Source organism: Lissotriton vulgaris, chromosome 5 (genome assembly GCF_964263255.1).
Source record: "Lissotriton vulgaris chromosome 5, aLisVul1.2, whole genome shotgun sequence".
Classification (NCBI taxonomy): domain Eukaryota; kingdom Metazoa; phylum Chordata; class Amphibia; order Caudata; family Salamandridae; genus Lissotriton; species Lissotriton vulgaris.
Genome location: NC_141693.1, coordinates 1,835,910,467 through 1,835,935,161, shown reverse-complemented (window position 1 = coordinate 1,835,935,161; position 24,695 = coordinate 1,835,910,467). Strand labels below are relative to the sequence as shown.

Genomic DNA, 24,695 nt, shown 5'->3' with positions numbered 1-24,695 from the left:
TTAGGATGCCCTGATTTAACATGCATAAGTTGGAGAATGAGGGCATCTTCCCAAGATAGCAGAAGTGCATTGTGTGCATTCCAGTGGTGTGATGTAGAGATCCAGATTCTGAAGTGAGGAGGATAGAGACACAGCTAACTTTAGAAATTCCATGAAGACTTATCAGCAAGGTGCAGCTGATTAATTCTTCCGGAGCACTGCCATTTGGAGCGTGGGGGTGGGACTGCATTTTCTGATGTGAAGGTAAGGAAATTTCTTAGCAGGCCAGCCTTTTTGTTCATCCCAGATTACTGCTTCAAGGAGGCTGGTGGTAGCCAGAAGCAGAAACCTCACGCTTAAATGTGCCCATGTTGTGGGTCTTTCAGTTTTGAGGCAGGCCCAGGGATACTTGCTGAAAGAAGCACCACTCTCCATAAGTGTCTGGAGAGCATTTTGAGATGGACACTTGAAGAGAACCAGTCCAAATTGGTTGTGACAATGGATCCATATCCCATCTAGCAAATGTGTATAGAAGTGGGATCCAAATCACATCACTTTATTTCAATTCCAAGTCCTTCATGAGCAAGGAAGGGCGTGTCCCACAGGGCACTCGAAGAACTGCTGGTGTATCCGAGAGATAAAGGGGCTTCAGCTGAAGAGCGCATTTTTTGCTGGAGAAGCTGAGGGTCTGCCTAGTGCTTAGAAGCGTGCTGAGAGAGGGAAGGAGTCTGTCTAGTGCTACAGGAGGAGAGACTGTCCAAAAGAAAATGCCCAATGTGTCCCTGGATGGAAGAAAACCCATACAAAGAGGATGGACTGAGAGCAAAACCAGGAGCTATAACCTGGGGATTGTATTGCCCAGATGGGGCTGCAACTGACGTATTGATTGCATCAGTGAGATCAGCGGTTAAACTGCCATGGTAACTGTACTGGTATGGTTAGAAACACAACTGGAGTGGTAACCGTCAGACCAGTCAGGGGGGCAAGTGCCATAGTGCTTGTGTCAGACTGGTATGGGCTGCAAATTTCATGGTGATGGTCTCATCCTGTCCCGGTGGGAGTTGGAATTGCCTTGCTGATCGTGTTGCTGCAACTGCTGTGGTCACTGCGTTGGGCCCACTGGGGTTGCAAATGCCTTTGTTAACGTGTCAGCCTGATTGACAATGAATATGCCCTGGTGATTGCATCAGTCTGGTGTGTGTCCACACCTACTTCAGTGTCAGCCAGTAGTCCAAGCAGAGCAGCAACCACCTCAGCAGCTTTACAGGGCTGCAGCAGCCAGGCCTGAACCTGCACAGAATCACCAATCAATCGGTGTCACCAATCAATGCTGAACGGAACTTGGGTAGCCCCATCAGGAGAGACATGAGCCATGTCCGGCCTCCACAGCTGCTTCAGAGTACTGCCTCCGAATACAGCAGGCCTCCCATATGGGGGGGGGTGGTGAGGGGGCTACAGTAAGCCACCAAATTAGCGCTTTGTCGAGAGTCTCAGAGACTGACTTCCAACCCACTACACCGCCAGGAGTAAGAACACGCAATAGGCATGGACTGATTGAGCATATGAATTCTCAAGTGCCAGAATCTGCACCCGAGATAATTACTAAGAAGACAAGTTTATAAAGGTTCACCTAGGTGGGAGATGGGACAGCTGGGAATCAGTGGGTAAAGCCTCAAGGGAGAGGACCAGGATCACAGCGAAGCATACTATATTTAGAACTGTTGTGAGATTAAAAAGTAATGGGCTGGACAATGAAATTTCTGTTTGTTGATTGATTGTTGGGTTCTAAACTTGTGCCCCACACTCGTTCTATCTGAGTAGCCTGTCAATGCTTAAACTCAATACCTGGACAGTCAAATACAGAAAGGCTGGTACTTGGCCCACCGTGTGTAGGCATAGTAGGATGGACACCAGACTCCAATGGCTGAGGCCCAGTAGCCCTGGTCTGCCCTGTCACACCCTCCGAATGGGATCTGAAAACGCTAAACTCACCATTAGTAAACAAAGCTAGCAACACATGCTCAAGAGACAGTATATTCAATTAGTCCAAAAGAAATACAATCCCATCCAGAAACAGTGGTCCAAGAGATGCCTCATATGCACTCCCAAGAGAGACAGGACACCACTCTCAGTAAGATTTATCTTGCACCTTTAGCATCTTTGGCTCTCAATCGCTAAGAAATCAAGATTTAAATCTCCATACATAATTCATAAAGCAATATATAGTGTTGCCCATCTTTTTCACCTGAATTTCTAGCCACCTACAAACGTTTAGTGTTTTAAAATAATAATGTGTTCTCTATTCCGGTTTTCAAGAGAACTAATGTGGCAGTAGGTCTAAGTCTGGCCAGGAAACCAAACTCTAGTATTCCCTCTACTCCGATTCCAAGGCCAGCCAAACCATTCCATATTTAGGAAGGTTATTAATTACTGGCTGCTCCTCCAATGAATTTACTGCCTTTGTCCCATTGATCACAGAGTTAAAGAACATAAGGATGTCTACTTTTTGGGAAGAGACCCAGACAGAGAGAAGAGAATTCACAGACCCAGGAAGACATTACTGCCCATCCACGGGGAAGATCATTACCACAACCGCCAGACCACTATCACTTCTGTAGCATAAAAATGCGAATAGACTGCCTCAAGGCCTGTGGAAGAAAAGAAACTTGGGGGAAAAAGACCATTTCTCTAACAAAGGGGTCTGCACCTCAGTTGTGAGGAGAACCCAAAGAGTGCTCCACTAAATGGTTGACTCTATAAGACTGTGCCAGAGTCACAATTTAAACAGTGCAGCTAGGGCACAAAATAAAACCTTCCATCTAGCTCAGAGCAGTTTCTATGTCCCCTGCGCTACCTCTGAAAATATCTTGTGATCACTGCCTCACACATTTGTGGTTTTCAAACCTTGTAATTTTTTTCACAACAGATCAATTTCTCTGTCACAGGGTCAGAGATCATCTATAAGATAATGTCCAAAATGGGCAGCTGGCGTGTTGCCTTAGTGTATAGGCCTCCGACCAGTAAAACAGGTTTTGTTAACTTATTATTTGAAACAATAGTTGCCCATGCCCTGGCCTCTGAGCACTTCATCCTATTGGGTGATTTTATTTACCATGGGGAACTTTCTGGTGACCCAGAGACAGGTCTCCTAATGAGCACTATGGAAAGCCTGGGTCTTATACAAAGAGTTATGGGCCCCACCCACTGTGCGGGCCATACCCTTGACCTAATCTTTACCAGCTCTTCTAAACTCAGTATGGAAGATCCTCTCCCCATGATCTGGACGGATCACTATCTTTTAAAGTTTAGTTTCCCGTATAAGATTTTAATCTACCCTGCGAATGACATTAGAGTGCGGATCCGCCCATGGCATAAACTCACACCTGAAGCGTTCCTGGCCCACTTCAAACCTGGAGATGGTTCTCTTCCTTCTTTAGAGCAAATGGTAACTAATTTGGAGCCTTCCATCTTACAAGCCTTAGACCAAACCATTCCTGAAACTGCCGTTAAAGCAAAATCGGCAGCTTCCCCATGGTTTACGACCAATCTAAAGAAAGACAAATTAGCTAGCAGAGCTGCAGAACGCCACTGGCGCATATCCAGAACGGAGGTGGATAGAGCCAAGTATAAGCTGCTCCATCTTAACTATATGAATACGTATTAACACCTCGGCAAGCTCCAGTAAGGAGCTATATAAGATATTGAAGGAATTTTCGTCCCCTCGCGCTGAGCAGTCTTTGTTCAGTCCATCGCAAGAATGGGTTGAGTCAATGGCTGTATTTTTTGAGAATAAAATCAAAACAATTTATACTGCTTTTCCATCTCAGACCCGGATCAATCCCCGCCACTTAGTAGTCTGGTGACGCTGTCACCCGGGGAGGTCTGTAGCAAGGCCTTTCATCTGACTGAATTTACCCCCATTACTGTCGAGGAGACCATGAAAGGCCTTGGTACAATAAAATCAGGATCGCCCATAGACCCGTTCCCTCCCCGCCGCTGTACGAAAATCATGCCCCTGTTAGCCGAACCCCTTACAGCTATATTTAATGCTTCGCTTGAGCGAGCATGTGTCCCCTTCAAATGGAAGCACGCTCAAGTAAAGCCAATTCTGAAGAAACCTTTGGATGGATGATCCTACTCTGCCATCCCATTATCGGCCAATATCGCTGTTACCTTTCTTTGGGAAAGTGTTTGAACTTCGGGTTAACAACCAACTGGCGGCCTATATAGAAGTGTGTGGTGCTCTTGACCAATCGCAGTCCGGCTTTCGGGCGGCACACAGCACTGAGACGGCTGTGGTAGAGATAGTGGATAACATCAGACTCGCGGTGGATAGGGGCGACTCGGCTGTCCTCATCCTCCTGGACCTCTCCGCGGCCTTTGACACCATTTCCCACGGCATTTTGAAACAACGGCTGTGGGAGATAGGTGTCAGAGGGGGGCCCTGGGGTGGATTGAGGACTATCTGACTGGTCGCCTTACCACTGTTCGAGTCGACTCCCTGGTCTCCGGCAGTCGCCTTGTGACTTTGGGTGTACCTCAAGGGTCGATCCGGAGTCCGTTGCTGACCCCATTGGCCAAAATCATCAAATCATTCGGCTTTGAAACTGTCATATGCGGATGACACCCACGTGCGGTGTACATTCCGCTGACACCTGCACCCGTTTGAAAAACTGCATGGTCGAGATCAGCAGCTGGATGCGGGGAAACAAGCTCCAACTAAACGCAGGCAAGACAGAAATGATCTTGTTTGGCAAGGCAGAGAGGTGTTGGACTCGGGAGTGGTGGCCTGCTGAATTGGGTGCATGCCCGACCCCCAAGCCGGCAGTCCGCAACCTGGGAATCATAATTGACAGCACTCTGTCTATGAAAAATCAAGTAGCCAGGGTGACGGGTACCTGCTATGGCATAATGCGCCGCCTCAGATAGATCTTTGGATGGATCCCCATTGAGGCCAGAAAACGTTTGGTGCAGGGCCTTATCATTAGTCATCTTGATTATGGTAACGCCCTGTACCACAGCCTAAATGGGGACTTACTGGCAAAGCTGCAAATTTTGCAGAATACCGCAGCCAGACTAGTGCTGGACATGCCGCCTAGAACTGCTTCTTTGCCGCATTTGGAAAAGTTGCATTGGCTTCCCATCCGACAAAGAAGCCAATTTAAGATCTTGTGCCTGGCCTATAATGCGCTGTACAACAAAGGGCCCCGCTACCTCCCAAAAAAACTTAATCGGTATGTTCCGAAAAGGCTCTTAAGGTCTAGTAATAAGTCTCTACTGACTCAACCCTGTGTGCGTTCCTCTAGGTATGGCCAACGCTCTTTTTCCTACCTTGCCCCGACACTTTGGAATAAACTGCCCTCTCACCTTCTTTCCATTGTGGAACATCAGCAATTTCGTAAAGTACTGAAAACTTGGCTTTTCCCAGGTAGGACCCCCCGTGTTCTTTAAGCTCCTTGTCTATCTTGTCACTTCTCTTTCTGGTTTCTTATGAAGCAAGCGCCTTGAGACCTTACGGTGATAAGCTGCCCTATACAAGAACTTCTGGCATTGACATTGACAGATCAGGACACGGATCGATGTAACATTAGATAACATTCACAATAAAACATGTGGGAAGGATGAAAGCTAGCTAGGCCAGGGAGCAACCGCGGCAAGATAATATTGTTGACTTTCAGCTCATCAACATAAATATTAAATACATGAATCTGACAGCTAAATAATTTGCAGACGTTTTTCCCCAGGTATGGCCATGGGTGTTTGGTTCCAGAGGTGCTAGGATCTTGTGCACCAGTTGTTTCTCGCAGCCATCCTTTACAGTTCACAAGGACTGGGCGGTTGGTTCAGGGGAATGGGTAATCTACAGTTTTATATGAGAGTGCAGGAGAGTCCCCCCACAAGGTTATGAGGCTGGTTTGAACACTTTCAGATGTGTTTCCAAATACACAGAATGCATTGTTTGAGTCTGTGCCTGTCCAATTTTTTCAAGTGTTGAAATAATGCCTAAACAACATTCATTTTGGATTTTAATCTTGCACTTCTTTAACCAGGGCTTAGTGTTATGGACTAGAAATGTGTTCTTTTTTTACTTCTCTGGGGGCTGACAGTTTCATTGGAGCCAGAGTCTACACAGAGGAAGCCTTCCAAAATGAGGAGCATTGTGGAATGCCCTTGCCTTGGATAGGGAAGCCCAACTGTAATGAGGTCATGCCCTAAGTAGCTATTCACTAAACCACCCTTCCAGCTGCTGTGTAACCTACAAGCAGTTTCTTCATTGCAGGTACTTGGGTGGAGTTAACGCGGAAACTCTCATGGGCCCTCTTGATGGATAGGGAAGCATAAAGTGTATAGCTTTGAACCTAGAGCACTGCAGACATCAGCCTTTTCCATAGGATGTATTCTATAGTGTACAATACTGTTAATGGTGTACATGCATCTCCTTTATAGGCCTTGAGAAAGATTCTAGCAGAAGAGTAAGCTGCTTCTTTTTTGCACATAAAAATTGCATATGGAGTTAGGAAAGATCAGTCATCTGAAAGCCCTACAACCCAAGTGTTGGCTGCTGGTACTTGAGGGTCACATTGCTTCTGAAATGGTTTTGCACTGCTGCCAATTATAGTCCAAGGGGTGTGTGGTTGATGGGTCTGGGTTTCTATGGCAATATGAGATTGACCAGTATGGGCGCCCAAAATAAGTGCTTGAGCGTGGTTCCTCTTGCATGGAATTTTTAATGTAGAGCTTTTTTCAAATTTGAGGGCTGATTTGTATGGTTTATACTTGTTCATTCGTTCTATGCAATGTGATTCTGCTATGACAATGCTAAATTCAGATTGAAATCTTGCATTTCTATAACCACTGTTCTTTATAAAATAAATGTGAATACGTAAAATTCACAAAACAGGTAGTATGATCTCTCTTGTGCTCAGAGTTCACAACTTGCTGAAAGAAGGGCCTAGAGATATTCAGTATCTCAGAGGTACAGAGAAGACTATCACTGTGAGGAAAATAAGTCAAGAGCGCCCTGCTCCGACACGTGGGTCTCGCATAGCTTGTGATAGAGTGTGACACTGCCAATGCTTCAGAAGAACCTTACCTTGCCAGAAGACATAGTTGTCAGATTCAGCATGGCAGGCAGACACTGCAGGATGATGCGAGACCTGCAAGAAAGAAATAAAGGTTAGCAGATGCAACTGCACATACCAGTTGTGCTACAAAAGCAAGGTGATTTCTAACATCCAGAGGAGAAAGGCATGAATATCAGGGAGCAAACCAGTGACAGTAGGAACAGCTATTTGGGGAGAAGGGGTGACAGACAGTGAGAAAAGCAACAGGAGTGAAGTTTAGGGAGACCAGTGACAGACACACCGACTGGCAGGGAGGCCAGCATGAGGAACAGAGGGACCCACAACGTGACCAGGGTGACTTTCTCCATCAATGAAAGATGTGTCTGACCACACAATCATGTATGGCATGGGTGGTAGCCACTGACATGTTTTGGAATAGGTCACGTCTGCCTAAGCATCTTGCCAAAGAGCAGCAAAGTTTCACCTTTATGTCAGCAAATTGTCTATGACTTATAGAAGTGTTAGGAATATGCTACTTACCAGTATGCATCTGTTCTTGGCATGTAGGGCTGCTGACATTCATATCTGCGCATAGAGCGCCGCCTAGTGTTGGGTCCGGATTATTGCACATTGTTGTCCTGGAAGAGTCTTCGAAGTATCACGAGATAGGTGGCTTCTCCCCCGGACTACAGTGCGCATGGGCATCTTCTCCATCCTCAGATTGTTTTTCGCCATTGTGGCAGGGATGGAGTATGATACAGTAAGTGATGTCCATGCTACAGAATAATTCTGAGTGCTACAGCTGCGACAGGCACCGGGGAGGAGGGAGGGCGATATGAATGTCAGCTGCTCTACATGCCAAGAACAGATGCATACTGGTAAGTAGCATGGGCTGCTGAATTCATATCTGTGCATAGAATGTATAGCAGTATCCCTCTTAGCGGTGGTTGCCCGTGCCAGCTGCAGCAGCCTGAAAAAGACTCTGGAGTACAGCCTATCCTACAGCTGCTTTCTGTTTGAAGTGTACATCTACGCAGTAGTGTTTAGTAAATGTATGTATGGTAGTCCATGTGGCTGCTCTACAAATGTCTTCTAGAGGAATGTTTCCCAGGAAAGCCATGGATGCCCCTAACTTGCGTGTGGAGTGCGCCCTTGAGGGGACTGTTAATGTGAGTTTAGCTTTCTGATAAATTTGAATGCACTTGACAATCCATCTGGCTAAACCTGATTTGGAAATGGGGTTGCCTTTGTGCTGTGGTGAAAAGGCAACAAACAGTTGCTTAGTCTTCCTGAAAGGTTTAGTTCTGTCTAGATAGTACAGGAGAGCTCTTTTAACATCCAGGGTATGTAAAGCTCTTTCTGCCACTGATTCTGGATTTGGGAAGAACACTGGCAGTTCGATAGTCTGATTGATGTGAAACTGAGGGACCACCTTCGGCATAAATTTAGGGTTTGTACGCAGCACCACCCTATTTGCATGAATTTGTATGAATGGTTCCTGAATAGTTAGGGCCTGTAGCTCACTAACTCTACTAAGTGATGTAATCGCCACTAAGAAAGCCATCTTCCACGTTAGGAATTGAATCTCATACCAGTGTAGAGGTTCGAACGGTGGGCCCATTAGTCTGGTTAGAACCACATCGAGGTTCCAGACCGGTGAAGGTGGGTGTCTTGGAGGAATCACTGGTTTGAGTCCCTCCATAAAAGCTTTAATATCAGGATCTCCGAAGAGTGAAAGGTGTTGCCTGTTCTGAAGATAAGCTGCCACCGCAGCCAAATGTATGCGTATGGAGCTGTAGGCTAGATTGCATCTATGTAAATGTAACAGGTAACATATGATGTTTTGAGTGGATGCATCTAGCGGATTTATGTCGTTATTGGTACAATAGATGACAAATCGCTTCCACTTCGCCGCATAGCATGCTCTGGTTGTAGGTCTTCTTGCCTCCTTGATAATATCCATACAGTCAGGAGGCAGGTTAAGGTAACCAAACTCTATGACCTCAGGAACCAGATTGCAAGGTTCAACTGTCGCGGATCTGGGTGCTGAATGTCTACATGGCTCTGCGTTAAAAGACTGGGAGTTAGGCGCAGCCTTTGATGAGGCACCACAGAAAGTTCTAGGAACGTGGTGTACCATGGTTGCCTCGCCCACGTTGGAGCAACTAGGATGAGTGTCATGGAGTGTTGTCGCAGTTTGCGTGCCACTTGTGGTATGAGCGGGGCTGGGGGAAAGCATACGCAAACTTGCCTGACCAGTTCATCCATATCGCATTGCCCTGAGACTGCGGATGTGGAAACTTAGCGGCAAGGTTTTGGCATTTTGCGTTTTCCCTTGCGGCGAACAGGTCTATCTCTGGGCGACCCCAGTGCGGGAAGTACAGGTGCAGAACTGAGGGATGTATCTCCCACTCGTGCATCTGGTGGCTGTGCCTGCTGAGCAGATCCGCCATCTGGTTGTCTTTGCCTGGGAGGTGTTCCGCCATGAGGAATATGTTCCTTTGAATGGCCCACTTCCACATGCTTTGCGCAAGGTGTGACAACTGCGGAGAGTGTGTCCCTCCCTGCTTCTGTATGTAGTACATGGCAATCATGTTATCCGTCCGGATCAACACAACATTGTTGCACAAACGCACCTTGAACGCTTTCATTGCCATGAAGATTGCCATCAGTTCCAACAGCTTGATATGCATCTTCCTTTGCTGTGTCGTCCATAGCCACTGCACTGTGTAATGGAGGACATGCGCTCCCCAGCCCAGGAGAGATGAGTCTGTTGTCAGCACTATTTGTGGCACAGGCTCCTGGAACGGTCGTCCCCTGCATAGGTTTTGTGGGTTCCACCAATGCAGAGAGTGATATGCTAGACCGGTCACCAACACTAGGTCTTTTAATTGTCCCCGAGCCTGGTTCCACTGCCGTGCTAAGCACTCCTGAAGCGGACGCATGTGTAGTCTCGCGTGAGGGACTATGAATATGCAGGAGGCCATCATGCCTATCAACTGCATAAACACCCTCGCTGGGAGCGAGTGTAGGGGTCTGAATTTCTGAATCAGTAATTGAATGCTGTTGATTCTTGCTGAGTTTGGCTGTGCCCTTGCTATCAGAGTGTCTATAGTTGCCCCCAGGTACTGTTGTACGTGGGTGGGCTGGAGATGGGACTTTGGGTAGTTTAATGAGAATCCGAGGCTGTGGAGGAGGTGAATAGTGTGAGACATGTGGCTGGAACATTGCTGGACTGACTTTGCTGGGATAAGCCAGTCATCCCGATATGGATAGACGTGGACATGGTTTCTTCTTAAGTGCGCTGCTACCGTTGCCAGACACTTAGTAAACACCCTGGGAGCCGTTGTCACTCCGAAAGGTAGTACCTTGAACTGGTAATATTGATTTTGTAAGGTAAACCGGGGATACTTCCTGTGTGCAGGATGTATTGGTATGTGGAAGTATGCGTCCTTTAGGTCTCGCTTTGCCAGGAAGTCTCCCTGAGTGAGCAACGGCAGAACTTGTTGTAAGGTGAGCATGTGAAAATGTTCTGACAAGATGTATTGGTTCAAGGGCCTGAGGTCCAGTATTGGCCTGAGAGACCCATCCTTTTTAGGTATTAAGAAGTACAGAGAGTATACCCCTGTGCCTTGTTCTTGTACGGGGACGAGTTGTATGGCCCCCTTTTGCAGCATGCTGATAACTTTTTGCTGCAATAAGTCTATGTGCTCTGCGGACATAGGACGGTGTCTTGGGGGTATGTTGGGTGGAGTGGAAGTGAGCTCTAGACAATAGCCGTACTGAATAAGTTGCCTCACCCACCTGTCTGTGGTGATGCTCTCCCAGACTGGCAGGAACTGTTGTAATCTCCCCCCGACCGGTGTTACATAGTCCGGGGGCAGTGACAAGACGTCACTGTTTATTATTGGCGGAGGACCTGGTGTTGTTGTTCCCTCGTCCTCTGCCTTAGCTGCTGTTTCCACGGTATCCACCTCTATTGTTCTTATTATAGGTGGCCTGCGTGCTTCCTTTATTACATGTACTTTGTTGTGATGCCTGGCCTCGCGTGGCTCCTCTGTTACTGGAGCGACGAAAGGAACCACCCCTGAACTGTTGGGACTGCAGGGCACCCATAGACTTGGCTGTCTCGGTCTTTTTTAATCTTTTCTAAGATTGTGTCCGCATAAGGACCAAATAAAAAAATCAGGGTTTACAGGCTGATTTAGTAATGTGGTCTGAATTTCAGGTTTGAATCCAGAGATTCGCAACCAAGCATGTCTCCTGAGCATGACACTTGTTTTGATGGCCCTGGCTGCAGTGTCTGCTGCGTCTAGCGCGCATTTGATGGATGAGTTTGTTATGAGCTTCCCTTCTTGGATGAGCATTTCTGCACCCTCTTTGTAGGCCTCTGGCAAATGTTGAAGCAGTTGCTCTAAAGTGTCATAATGCGCCCTTTTGTATCTGGCTAATAGAGCCTGTGTATTGGAAATTCTCCAGATATTAGCTGCTTGAGCAGCCACCCTTTTCCCTGAAGCCTCCAATACTTTTGATTCCTTGTCTGGAGGAGGCGCATCACCCGTAGTTTGCGAGTTGGCCCGCTTACGAGCATTTGAGACCACCAGCGAGTCCAATGGCAACTGCCCCCTAATATATGTAGGGTCCACAGGCACCGGTCCGTATTTTCTTTCAATCCTGGGGTTGATAACCCTTGCTCTAGTGGTTTCTTTGAAAATGTCCCCAGCGTGTTTAAGGACACCTTTTAGCATTGGTAAAGTTTTAACAGATTTCTCCGAAGTGGAGAAAGTGTCGAATAGGAAGTCCTCCTCAACTGGGTCAGCGTGCATGTCCACATCATGATTTATTGCTGCCCTTTCAATTAACGCGTTGAACGCAGCCGTATCTTCCGTTGGGGAGGTTTTAACAGGATAAGAGGGAGTATCCGGAATAGTTTGTGACTCCCCTTGGTCAGCAGGGTCCGTCCAGGCCTGAGTCTGGTCATCCTGATCCGTGTCCACAGGGTAATGATATTGTTCATCATAGTCATACCCCATATCCTCAGTAGTGTGTGTTGGAGAGTCTGCAGAAGTGTCTTGGCCATGGTACCTTATAGTCTCAAAAAGGAAAGGCTACTTAGAAGAATCCCTCTTCTTCTGGAGTGGGATTTTGTATGATTCCAGCAGATGTTTTGACCTTATCTTTCTTTGATAGATAGTCAGTCTACCAGATTCGGAGTCGATATGAAGCTTTGACTGGTCATCATACGAGGGCTCCTGATACAAAACATCCTCCTCCAGAGGATGTGTCCTTTTTCCCCAACGACACCTTCTTGGTTGTTTCGACCCCAGTCTTCGGATCGAGCGCCTTAGGGCGTGCAGTCGGGGGCAGGCCGAATTTTATCGGCAGCACATTGTCTTTAGACAGACCTACCTTCTTTAGGGGCCGGCGTCGATGGAGCCCCGACCAATTTTGCCTTGTCGCCAGTAAGTTTATGTCCTTGCGTCAAGTTTGGCGCTTGTGGCGTCGGAGGTGCGCTTTTTTGTTTCGGCTCGACGTGGTATTTCGAGGCGCTTTTGGATTTTGACTCAAGGCCTTTGATGAGCTGGGGTCTGTCGACCAGATGCTTCGGATCGAGAAGCTTCCGAGACTTGAGTCCTTTGTTTGTGTCGCTGTCCGTCGACGTTGACTTCGTCGGCTCGACGTGCTTAGATTTGATGGTGGACTTTAGCGCACCGATCTTCGGCTCAACACTCTTCACCTTCGACCCCGCAGGGTCGTCGACACCCCTTTTGTTAGTCGACTCCGATGTGTTGGAGCTCTTCTACCCGAAGACTGATTTCAGCAGTTTCGGTTTCGATTTTGACTCTAGGGCTTTCGGTTTTGTTTTTAGCAACTGGACCGATGGCTCATGTGATGGATTCTTAGCCGGGCCTTGACGTGGGGCTATAGAATGTTCCTGAAGATCTTGGCTAAGGCCTTCTGGCGATGCCTCAACCTGAGCCCTTGGAAGTCTTTGAGTGTCTGTTTCGGGCCCTGCTGGGTCTGGTTCATCGCTTGAGTCGTCATCAACGGCTCCGATGGGGGATACGTCGTCCCTTACCTCGACGACGTTTTGATCCTCGACGTTCTCGTCATCTTCATAATAGGTGGAGTCATGCTCCGAGCCAGGATCAGACATCTGTTCTGGATCCTCAGTCTCGACGACCTCATCGTCTTCTGCGTTGAAGATATTCACTGGGTCGGGTGCTGGCTTCGACATAGTTTGCCTCGCTGCACGTCAGAGTCTAAGCGTCTTCTTTGACCTGAATCTAGCACAAGGTAGATAGCTGTCTTCATTGTGCTCCGGTGAGAAGCACTTGTTGCACACAGGGTGTACATCGATGTGCGGGTATTTAGAGTTACATTCTAACCCAATGGCGGAAAAAACAATCTGAGGATCGAGAGGATGCCCATGCGCACTGTAGTCCGGGGGAGGAGCCACCTATCTCGTGATACTTCGAAGACTCTTCCGGGACAACAATGTGCAATCATCCGGACCCAACACTAGGCGGCGATCTATGCACAGATATGAATTCAGCAGCCCACATGCCTCGAACACAGTGTTTAGAGAAGACTGACATAGGTAGAGGAAGGGCAACCTCAGACAAATCACCTCACCTTCACTGGGAATACAAAATCTTTTCAACCACTGGCCTGACATGTTCTCTTCAGGTATTAGTCACTCATTTCCCAGTACTTGCTCTTTCTTTGTTGGTCAGTTCCAGCTCAGTTCCAGCTCTCTTCAGTCATTAATCAGCACTTGCTTTCAGCCACTGGTCAGCGGCTGCACTTCAGTTTAGTTTCTTTGGAACAAAGACGACCCGGGCTAAGGTTAGCATCTTGAATTTAACCGTTCGAAGGGAAGCACTCAGGAACCGAAGATCCAAAAATGGCCTGTGCCCACCATCCTCTTTGGGCTCCTGTCTACGAGGGATGGCCGTGCATCACTTGATAAACCAGTGACATGCAACCAAGCAGGATGACGAATAACTTAGCTAGTTTCCATTGCGCGATCTACACAGTCTGTTGTGTCCAGACCGCAAGTTGTAATTTGCTCCATTCTGTTAATCGTCTGACAAAAGTATTTTTAAACCCCTCAAGGAGGGCAGGCAGGATCTTGCTCCATATGACCCAGAGAGCGTGGGTGCATATGCCTAGCAGGCAGACTATTTTCAAAGAGTTTAAAACCCAGCAGGCAGATAGACAGAGACCACCCTATATTACCAAGTCCATCATTTAGATTCTCGATCAGGAGGAGCAGAAGGAAAGACATTTGAATTCACTTTGCTGGCTATGCTCCCTTGTGAAGGGCGTGCAGTCACAAAGTTGGGTCACCCAGAACAGGTCTTTGATGCCCAACAACAGGACAGCACTCTTCTCTGAATACTTAACACTGCTGGAAGTCAGCCAGTGTGTGTATCAGGGTTTCATTGAAGGGCATCAAAGGCCCTGAAGGTGAAGGCTATGTTACAAGATGATTTTAGAAGAGTAGCCTTAGTTTCAACCATAAGCAGATGACCATGTGGGTCATTATGAATTTTCTGTACATCTGAGTCTGACCGAAACACTGCCTCCGGATGCTGAAGTACTAGTGCAGGCACTCTCAGAGAACATTTCAATCCAACTGCCTGTGCCTTAATGATCTCATAAACCAACAAAATAGAGTTGCCAGTACTGATATACATAATTTCAAAAGACCACTAACCACCAAAGACCTGAACAAAAGATCAGAAATGGGGAAGTACTATTTAATAGTATTTTTATTCAAAAAAAAAATTTCAAACATATATCTCTGTTTTAAATTCTTTGATGCACAACAAATTTTTTTACAAAAACACGTGGGACATGAGGACATTGGTCAAACATTCAACCATTCATTCTATATTCATGCATATCACAGGCAATCAACATGTATACATACTTGGGGAAGGGAAAGGAATTAAAGAGAAAAAGTTAAGAACAAATACCAATGTCTACAAATATTTGCAAAACATTTGAACCAACTATTTTATAGGTACATTCTTATATTTCTGCGAAAACATTTCAAGTTTGAGATTGATGTTATAAAGTAATGTACAACAATATGCTCAAGGTTCAAAAAATGGTAGCCAAGAGCTTTTGTAGACAGGTAAGGTAGAGCCTCTACTGGCAACTCTATTTTGTTGGTTTATTAATTGGCTCAGCCTTACTGATCAGAGCCAGCCCTTTGTTGTTTCTTGCTTAATGATCTCATAGCAAGATATTGGCTGAGATATAGCCAAACTTGTCTCTGGATCGGAGACCGGCGTATAGGTCCGATCAAAGACCAGTGTCAGCCCAATTAGGACCGATATGGCTCTGGGAAGCAACTGGCAGCATGACGTGATACCTGAGGCTTAATGGGGAGAACAGAACAATGGTTCCAAGGGTCTCATTTAATTACAGGTCTGTGTTACATATTCAGGCTTGTTGCTACTTAAATCTGCAGATATGTCACGCATCTAGAGAACTACAGAGGCCTTTGCATTTCATAAAGTTTCAATTATATTCTCCTTGACATGTACAACAACAATGAAAGTGACGATGGCGTGGTCTTCAAAATTAAGGTGTTGCGGCAATAAAACAAGCGATCCACATAATACATATACACACTCATAGATGTATACAATTTGTGCATTTTACAAGGTCAGGCATGCTGGCCCCTGAACTTCTTGAAGCAACTTACTGCATCCATTTGGCCCATGGCCCATGGACCACAAACCTTTAAGGAGATATGTCTAAAGCTTAAGATCACTGACAACCTCTTTCCTTTACAGCTTAGTCTTTGGAATGTCACCGTCATTGACAGCTGAGAGCCATTACATTATGTTTAAAACCTGCTTCATAACTTAGAATTTATTGTAGATAAACTAGTTGCTGCATATTGGCGAGATTTTCATTTATCTAAGGAAGCATTATTAATGCCTTACAAAGGAAGAACTATGAACCCGGTTTAGTTAACAAGCATGATTATGGCAGCTTTTACGAAAGTTACTAAAGTCAGGCATTTTATCTGTTACATCCATTTTTCACTCTGGCCATATAAATGCACCACACCTCCTGAGAGACTCCATGATATCACATGACAGTCCTAGGCACAGTTGTGCATCACCTGAATGCACGTGAGAAATTACACTTGAAGCCCTCGGGGTATAACAAAGAAGTACTTTGTTCTCATGTGTGAGATCCTGCGCCTCCTACACCTCCCTCTCTTCCATCAGATGATGTCTTATCTTCCACCATTGGCCATAGGTATGATCTTCAAAGAGTTATTGAAGCCAACAGCAGGGTGTTAACACCCAGGTCACGAAAATCTGCTTTCATCCGAAGGGATTCCTTGATCCCTGGTGTCAAAAACAGCCACTAAGTCCAACACACCCCTCAGCACCCACACTTTGAGCCCGATTCACAAACTAAATAAATTTTTTAGCACTTTAGTAGTACTATATTAGGAATAACTTTGCATTCATAAAGTCAGTCTTAGATGTTTCCATCCCTTGACTTGAGGGTGTGGAGACATGCAAGTCTGCACTTTATTTTGAATCTATACTTGGAAATGGTGGCAAAACATGTAGACTTGCACCTAGGCGCAGTAGTAGATCTACACATGTCAACGTACCTTTGTGAACCTGGTCCACCATGTCTATGTTCGCCAAAGCACAACTTTTAACTGCAACCCTGACACAAACAAGATTACTATCTTTCTAAATGTTCCAGAAACTGGGTCCAGACTAACTAATAAGGGTTTTCTTATGAAATGGGACATTCACATTTAGACAATTATTCACTTTTAACAGAGGAACTACCCAAACGTCACTAGGCGTATCCCATACTTCTCTCTTTGCCAGAGACTAGCAGCCAGACACTAGCAGTGCTTGCTCTATGCTTTCCAATGTTCACTCATTGGTCAGAACTTGCTCTAAAATCGGTCTGCAATGAGCGGGATCCTGTGCCCTTCATTTGTTGGTCTGTACCTGCTCTTCAGTCATCAGTCAGTGGTTCATATCTACTCTAAAGGACCATTTGTTAGTGGCTTTCCTGTTTGGTAATGGGCCAGAGCAAACTCTGCGTGATTACTGGTCAGAAACCTGTTCTGTGCAGGCATTGGTCAGTGTGGTCAGTGTGGTCAGTGGTTAGTACTTAACCCGTTTGATCACTGCCCAGTGCCTGCACTGTATGGTGATTGGTCAGTGTCATTTTGGCTTGGCCATTAGTCAGTCTTCTACAATCAGTTTCTAGTAAAATGCGACTATTCACGCTTTAGGGTCTCAAGGCCCTACATGAAAACAATGGTCAGTGCCTGCTCTACGTGCTCGGTAGTCAGTGATTCATCTGGTTAGTTTTCATTGTTTTCTGGTAGGTTTGATTAGAAGCGAACATTTACACACAAAAAAACGAAACATTTCAGTGCTCACTGCCTGCTTTGCTAAATATTGTTTCATGCATGCTGCCTCATGTTATTGGTCACCACCTGCTCACTGATGAAGCGGAAGCCCTTGTCTGGTCGGTCGCTCTCATAGGTCTCTCCCAGGACAGGGTTAAAGGGCTTGCTTCCTGCCCGGTGGTAGGTTGAGGCATAGGCAGACACTGCAAAAGCAGCAACGCAGACCTGAAAGAGAGAAGCAAAAGAGAGAGCTGCAGTTACATCATACAGCAAGGAGATGTTTTGACAAAATCCTATTTGAGCAGTGGCCTGACCAGTGGCTTGCAATAGTCTACAGAGTTACTGCTTAGCATATCTAGCAGGCTGTAGTGGGGCTTGGTCTGCTGGGTGTGCTACAGTACATCACTCAGATTGGCTGCACTCACCTTGTACTTGGGGAGGTTCCTAGACTAGCTAGGGTTAATTAGGCAAGGTCTCCCTGTGAATTCACAGGTGCCCTGAGATTTTGTGGAACAATGTGGGTGTACTCATCACACATAACACTGGTCATTGGATTGGCTGGGGGCGCGATGTGAGGGAATTCACTCTACACTCACAGGCAGGAAGGAGACGCATGTGCACTTACCATGCGCTCACATGGGTCCTGGGACTGGCTGGCCATGTCCAGCAGTGTGCTGTACTCCAGCTCCTCGCAGAGTCTCTGCAGGGTGTTAAGGGGTTCGTTCAGCTGAACCGGCATCGACACCTTGGATAGGTCCTTCCCGATGTTATTGCGCAGAATATTCCAGAGGCTGACATCACTGGAGTGCACACTGGGAGCTGGAAGGGAACTCCGGCGAGGGATGCCCACAGGCAGGGACACTGCTGTGGTTTCTATGGAGACATGATGGGTGATCAAGAGGTAAAAGTCACCATTACCTTCCCTTCATACACTCATGGCCTCTTATTGCACTCCATCCATCCTCCATCATGCATCCACTTCATCATCACTCTCTACGCCACATCCTCTTCATAATTCCCAATTCATGCTCTTCGTGCATCGTTTTCTATTCATCACACTACTCATTAACAGAATACTGTGTAATAAAATGCATTGGGCACCACTTTCACTGTGAGAGAATACCTGCACAATGCAGCTGTATGAGGCAATCATAAGGAACAGGTTTGCTGCCAAGCAATAATGTGTGCCTTTAACAAGGGAAATCAAATTATTTCTGTGTGACTACTTAATGTGTTCCTCGCTCTAGGCTGTTTTCAGTTTTATTAGTCTAAAGCTACGCCGCACTTTTTACGTAACGTGAGCATCCATCCATGCCCCAAAGTGGGCATAAAATCTAATTTTCGAAGGAGAGCTGCCAAGTTGTTCAGGAGAACAAAAGAAAGAAATCTAGAAAGAGGTCTGCTAGTACCGAGCTGCTTAAGAATCCATGTTGTCAATCCCTACTAGAGATCATAAGCCAGGGACATCCAGGGAATGTTTTTTGGGAAATAAGCATTTCACGATTACAAATATTATATGTGTATTTAGTACTCATACATATAAAGTCTATTAAAAGGTGTTCCTAAATACTGATTTTACTTCCTTGGTGAATTCATCTAATGAGGTTATGGTGACAATTTGCTGGCTCATCATTTGACAAAACCTCCTCGATTAGCTATTTTTCTCCAGGCTTAGCCATTGCGTTTAAATGCACTCTTTTTGCCAACTACTTCTGAAAAACTTTTTGGCAGCTCATGGCAACACACTTTTGGTTCTGAGGTCTTCGATTTAGAACATCTTATTTTACATTCAGGTTTTGTTGTAAAACCTTTACTTTACTAAATGCAAAACCATTGTTTTCTACTCTGCTTTTGACATTAATACTAGTGCCCGATTTTCTTTTAACTCCACTTGCTGCTAATGATTTGCCGGAGCTGCTGCACCTGAATAAACTGCGCCCAGTGTGCACCATGTTAGTGTTTTATTTGTTCGACCTTTTTCTTTACAAGCATTTGCTTTTGAAATACCTTGTTAACTATGTTTTAGGCTGCTGGTAGCAGCTGTGACATCTCATGTAAATGAGGGCACAGTGTCTAGTTATTTTTTAGCCTGATTACTGCAACCAGACAATAAAAAAAACAGCCCGTCTTTGCCATTAAAACATGCAGGTAGATGCTATGTAAGAAAAAATGAGAAGAAACATTACTTTTTAAGGGTTACTTCCCTGTGGTAGCTAACCCCTGGTGAGAAAGAACATTATAGCCTGCATTCCGCATTCCCTCAATGAGAAATCTCCATTTCCTCTAGAACCTTCACTAGCATTACAAACCTTTTTGTGCAAGTGCCGGGGCTACTATGACCGGTCCATCTCCCGATAGGCTGTGGACAGCCTCGCTGATGCAGGATTCATCGTCAGACACCTACGATAGAGAAGCAGAAGAAAGAGGCGATTTAAAGATGAAGCTCTGAGGAAAGCAGGACAATGAAGGGTTGAGGGAGGAAGCGACGCATCTGCGAATATGTGCAACTGACCTGAAATGTTTCACCCAGGGCCTTTTGTTGCAGTTTGAGTTTGTCTTTTGGAATAGCATGCTCATATGGAAGCGAGCTCGACATTCACCTTCAAAGACTGCTTCAATGTTGGCTTCTGTGACTTCACAATGCACATAAAGCAACCTTTCTAACATCAAACTCCAATGGTCTCATGCAGTTTTGGGGGATTGTATGCAGTGGGCAAAAAGATTTAGTCTCCAAACCTTGTAGGGAAACGAGAGTTAGCAATGGTACCGGGAGGCAAGGTTTGGGTATTCGAAGTTTAAATTGCTTAATTTCGGAGACCTATGCTGCATAGAAGTGTTTTGTGGGGAATATTCCACAAACATGGAGGGAGAAGCAGCGGTTTACTTTAAGTACACACGGATGGGTCATTCCCATGTGGTGACGAATGGACTGAAATTAGTCACCTCCGCGTCCAGATAAAGGACGAGGTTCTAAATATACCTGCAAGCGCTTCTAATCACTCCCAGAAGCTGTGAACTAAAATAAGAATGGTCATGAAGCCATCATGCACCAGACCATGCCTTGCCCTGCACCATTCCCGAGGCTTCACAGTCTATTTGGGCTTATCAACCTAAATCTTGATGTACTGTGGACCGGCTTAATACAAGCTGTGACTTTTCCAGCACAAACTACACATGCAACAGAAGTCCCGGAATTACTGATTTGCAGATCTGGTGGTCAGTGAACTAATGCATCCACTCCAGAAACCTGCGTTGGACCTCGTGGACACAGGTTCAAATCCCAACAAATGCACTCAGCATTTCATTCTTCTATAGTTAATAAAATGATTGCCATGGAGTTGGGTAACAATAAACACCCGTTATTCAGTGCCGAGAGGCCCCAAGGGGTGAACATGCGCTTAACAAATACACCTTATGCTATGAAGACTCCAACAATCACCCTGTAGTCCCACGTGCTCCTGGAAGCATTGAGAGAGGTGCACCAAAAGAAATCATGGCATTGAACTGGCATCAGAACAGGAACTAATCAATATAGCTACTATGACAACGGGTACAAAATAGGCAGCGAGTAGGACTCTCCCCGATGTTGGCTACGGAAAATCGTTTTGCCCCCCTGGCGGGTCTGGAGGACAGACTGACTAGCAGCCAACTGCACCCGTGCGACAGAGGAGGTAGGGCATTTAATAAATGATGAAGCTGGGGCTTCCAAGCTACTAAGCTGGAATGTAGCAGGTATTAACTCCCAACGCAAAGAGTGGATTAGTTTTGTCTCAGGGCACAAGGTGGTTGCCTTACAGGAAACATGGGACATCACAGCTAATTTTTGGTTGGATGGGTTTATCAGCTTTGCTAAAGCTGCTACCCCTAGCTGTGCTGGAAGAGCTAAGGGAGGTCTTCTTATTTTATTTTCCCTAGAACTTAAAAGATCTTTAAGACAGATCAATAACGTCTCTCCCAACATCCTTATTGTTGAAAGGGAGATTAGCCCCTCCAGGAGGACATTATATATTCATTTTTATAATTCCTGGAACAGGGACAATAGTGATAATAATATTGCCAGATTAGATGCTGTTTTAATGTCTGTCAGAATACATACTTCGATTCGGAGTACATATTATTGGGAGATTGTAATATTCACCCCTGTAAACTAATGTGTGGCTCAAGTAACAAGGAAGGAGAGAAGGTCCCGAAGGACCCCACTTCGAGCATACTATACCAGGTGAGGAGCTAGAAGATTTTCTGGCCAACTATAACCTCTATGAACCAGAGGGGGGCTCAAGAATAGCTACCTTTACGGGTACCGAACCTGGAACAATTATTGATTATATCTTTGTAACACAAGGTATTTTAAACAGGGTTATCACTTATCGTACAGTTCCTTCCCATTACAGTGACCACAACCCAGTTATACTTGATGTAACTTGGGGAGATTTTATGGGGCCAATCCCGGGGCCAGTTAGATTAGAGCATACTTTACGCACATCCGACCAGGGCAGAAGACTTAAATGGGCCAAGGTGCTTCCGGAGAACTTTTAAGAGGAAGTTTTCCCGAAAATCGAGGCTCAGGTGGCGGTGTGCCGAAACCCAAATGCCCGGGACTGTGAGATTATAGGGGCCTTTGAGACTATGTGTGGGCAGGTCTCAAAGGATCTTTTGGCAAAACCCAGGAAAGGAGCGCGTAATAAGCAGCGCTTGTTTGATGCTTCCTGCTCAAAAGCACATAAGTCACTAATGGCAGCCTTGAAGAGAACACCCAGGATAAGGGATGATATTGTAATGTTGAGGAAGAACTACAAGATAGCCATTAAGACCAGACAAGATAATATCAAACGTGAAGCCTGGGAGAATCTCCTCTCCGTGGCCGTCCTGAAGGATAGCAGGCAATTTTGGGAAATAATTAAACAGCCATTCTTCTCCGATTTAACTAACGATGTCATGGACTGTGTTATCTCGGATGACAAATGGCTGGAACACTTTAAAAAGGTGTATGGAGATAATGAGACGTTTGGTCAAGTATGCCCCTTGGTGGCCCCGGATGCCGCCCCTGTTTATTTTAATATATCTGAGGTGGAGAAAGCTATTTTGGCCACTACCAAGAACAAGGCCCCTGGACCTGACGGGGTGCCGGCTGATTTCTTTATACATGCACCTAAGTTATGGGCGGGGGTCTTGGCTAATGTCTTTACCGCCGTTAATGGCAACCCCATGCCATCCACCTGGGCCATTTCTACCATCGTCCCCATTTTTAAGAAGGGCAGCGTGACGATCCCGGGTGTTATAGGCCCATATCCCTCTTGGACTCTGCAGTCAAGATCTTAGGCAGAGTCCTCTTCAGTAAACTGAGGGATAGCGTAGAGTGTTGCGGGGGGCTGGCCGACATTCAGTACGGTTTTAGAGAGAAGAAAGGTACGGTTGAGCAATGCTCTAACTTACACCTGTTGATCTCGAAATATACGGTGGCCAAGGAGGGGTCCCTATTCCTAGCGTTTATGGACCTCTCCTCGGCCTTCGATTTGGTGAACAGGTCTAAGTTATGGACCACCCTCCTGAAGATGGGGATAGACGAGGCACTGGTCAAGTTCATGGCCTCTCTCCACCAAGAGCTTTTTGCTGCAGTACAGGTCACCAATGAGGGAAGGTGTACGTCCCGTTTTAAGTCCATGCGGGGGGTCAGGCAGGGCTGCATACTGGCCCGCTGCTTTTTACCATCTACATTAATGGATTGGGTGCATACCTGGAGGATGTGGAGGGTGATGTTCCGCGTACAGGAGCAGTTAAGATCCCTGCGCTCCTGTACGCGGACGACGCGGTGCTGATAGCCCGCACTGGTGTTTGCCTGCAACATCTCCTGGATGCTTTTGGCACATTTATGGACCATTTGGACTTAAAAATAAACACAAACAAGTCCCATACCATGGTTGTGGGGGGCCAAAATAGCAAGGGGGAATCTAAAATCTTTAAATGTAAGGGTGAGATCGTCACCAGAGTCTCCACGTTCCCCTACCTGGGGGGTTCTTTTTGACCAGAGGGGATCGTGGGGACCTCCGGTTAGGGCAAAGAGGTTGGCGGTGACTAGATCATCAGCAGCCCTCATGGGATTTGCGAGTAGGTTAGGCGCTAGGCCGATGGAAGCCCTCCTGAAGAATTATAAAAGTAAATCAGTTGCTTTGGCTTCATATGGTTCACCCCTCTGGGGTTACGTAAACCTAGAACCAATCCAGAGGGCGGAAAATAGATTTATTCGGACCCTCCTGTCTGTCCCACAGTCCACACCAACTTTTTCCATACATATGGAGGTGGGCCTGGATTTCGTCACTGACGGGCTGAACATAGCACCCTTGATCTTTTGGCTAAAGACCTGGCTCAATGAAGAACTGCCCCTTAACCATAAGATCATGGCTGATGTCATGTCTTTGGACCACTTTAAAAAGGTGCCATGGTTGGCCTACTTGATGAAGGCGTTCTCAGACCTAGGACGACCAGAACTCTTTACATCCCCCCGGGAGACCAAGAACCAGGACATTGACTTAATTAAGAAGCAATTTATGGGTAGGGCAAGAGCATCCCGCGAGGAAAAGGAATTAGTAAAACCGGCAGTGAGGAGGCATTATCTGCTTGTAGATTCATTTGCACTAGCACCTTACCTTGGCTTGGTTACGATCCCATTCCATAGGTTTCTCCTGACTAAGTTTAGGTTTAATTTGTTACATTTTTATTTGGGCAATTCTAAAACGTGAAAAAACCTGAATTAGCCCCCCCCTGTTGTTGTGATCACTTTTCTGTACAGGACACCATGCACTTTGTTATGTTTTGTGGGTTTTATTTAGAGCCCAGGAAAAAATATCTGTTACCTGTTTTAAAGGAGGCTGGCTTCACACAAGTGAGGCCAGCCCTGCTCTACCTACAATCTTTGAACAACATACGCATTACGTTCTGTAAGGCCAATTTTTTGGTGGCAGCAGCTAGAACTAAAAAAACACATCAGAACAACGGGCCCTTTTAATACCGCGTTTAATCATTGCATCTGAACTTTGTCTAACACTAAACGAATTTAATTTGCCTTTTTATTAACCCCATGTGTGCTCTGATTTGCATGATATTGTAAATAGTTTTTTTTTATATTGTATGAAATGTTTTTATCTCTTTGTATCATTTTTAACTAAATCGAATAAAGATATTTTGACTGACTGACTGAGTAGGACTCTCCTCCACCATTTTCAATGGGGGGGGTC

At 45.9% G+C, this 24,695-nt stretch overlaps 1 protein-coding gene across 3 annotated transcripts in view; it reads right to left on the bottom strand.

Moving 5' to 3' along the window:
* Nucleotides 1-24,695, bottom strand: part of OSBPL7 (oxysterol binding protein like 7) — a 283,616-nt gene that overhangs the window by 88,465 nt on the left and 170,456 nt on the right. For all 3 annotated transcript variants that reach the window (XM_086924301.1, XM_086924303.1, XM_086924302.1), the window contains 4 exons: nucleotides 19,773-19,863; nucleotides 18,089-18,336; nucleotides 17,551-17,688; nucleotides 7,073-7,136 (listed from right to left, as the gene is read on the bottom strand). In XM_086924301.1, coding sequence (XP_086780427.1) covers nucleotides 7,073-7,136; nucleotides 17,551-17,688; nucleotides 18,089-18,336; nucleotides 19,773-19,863 — 541 coding nt within the window. The remainder of the gene's footprint in view (nucleotides 1-7,072; nucleotides 7,137-17,550; nucleotides 17,689-18,088; nucleotides 18,337-19,772; nucleotides 19,864-24,695) is intronic.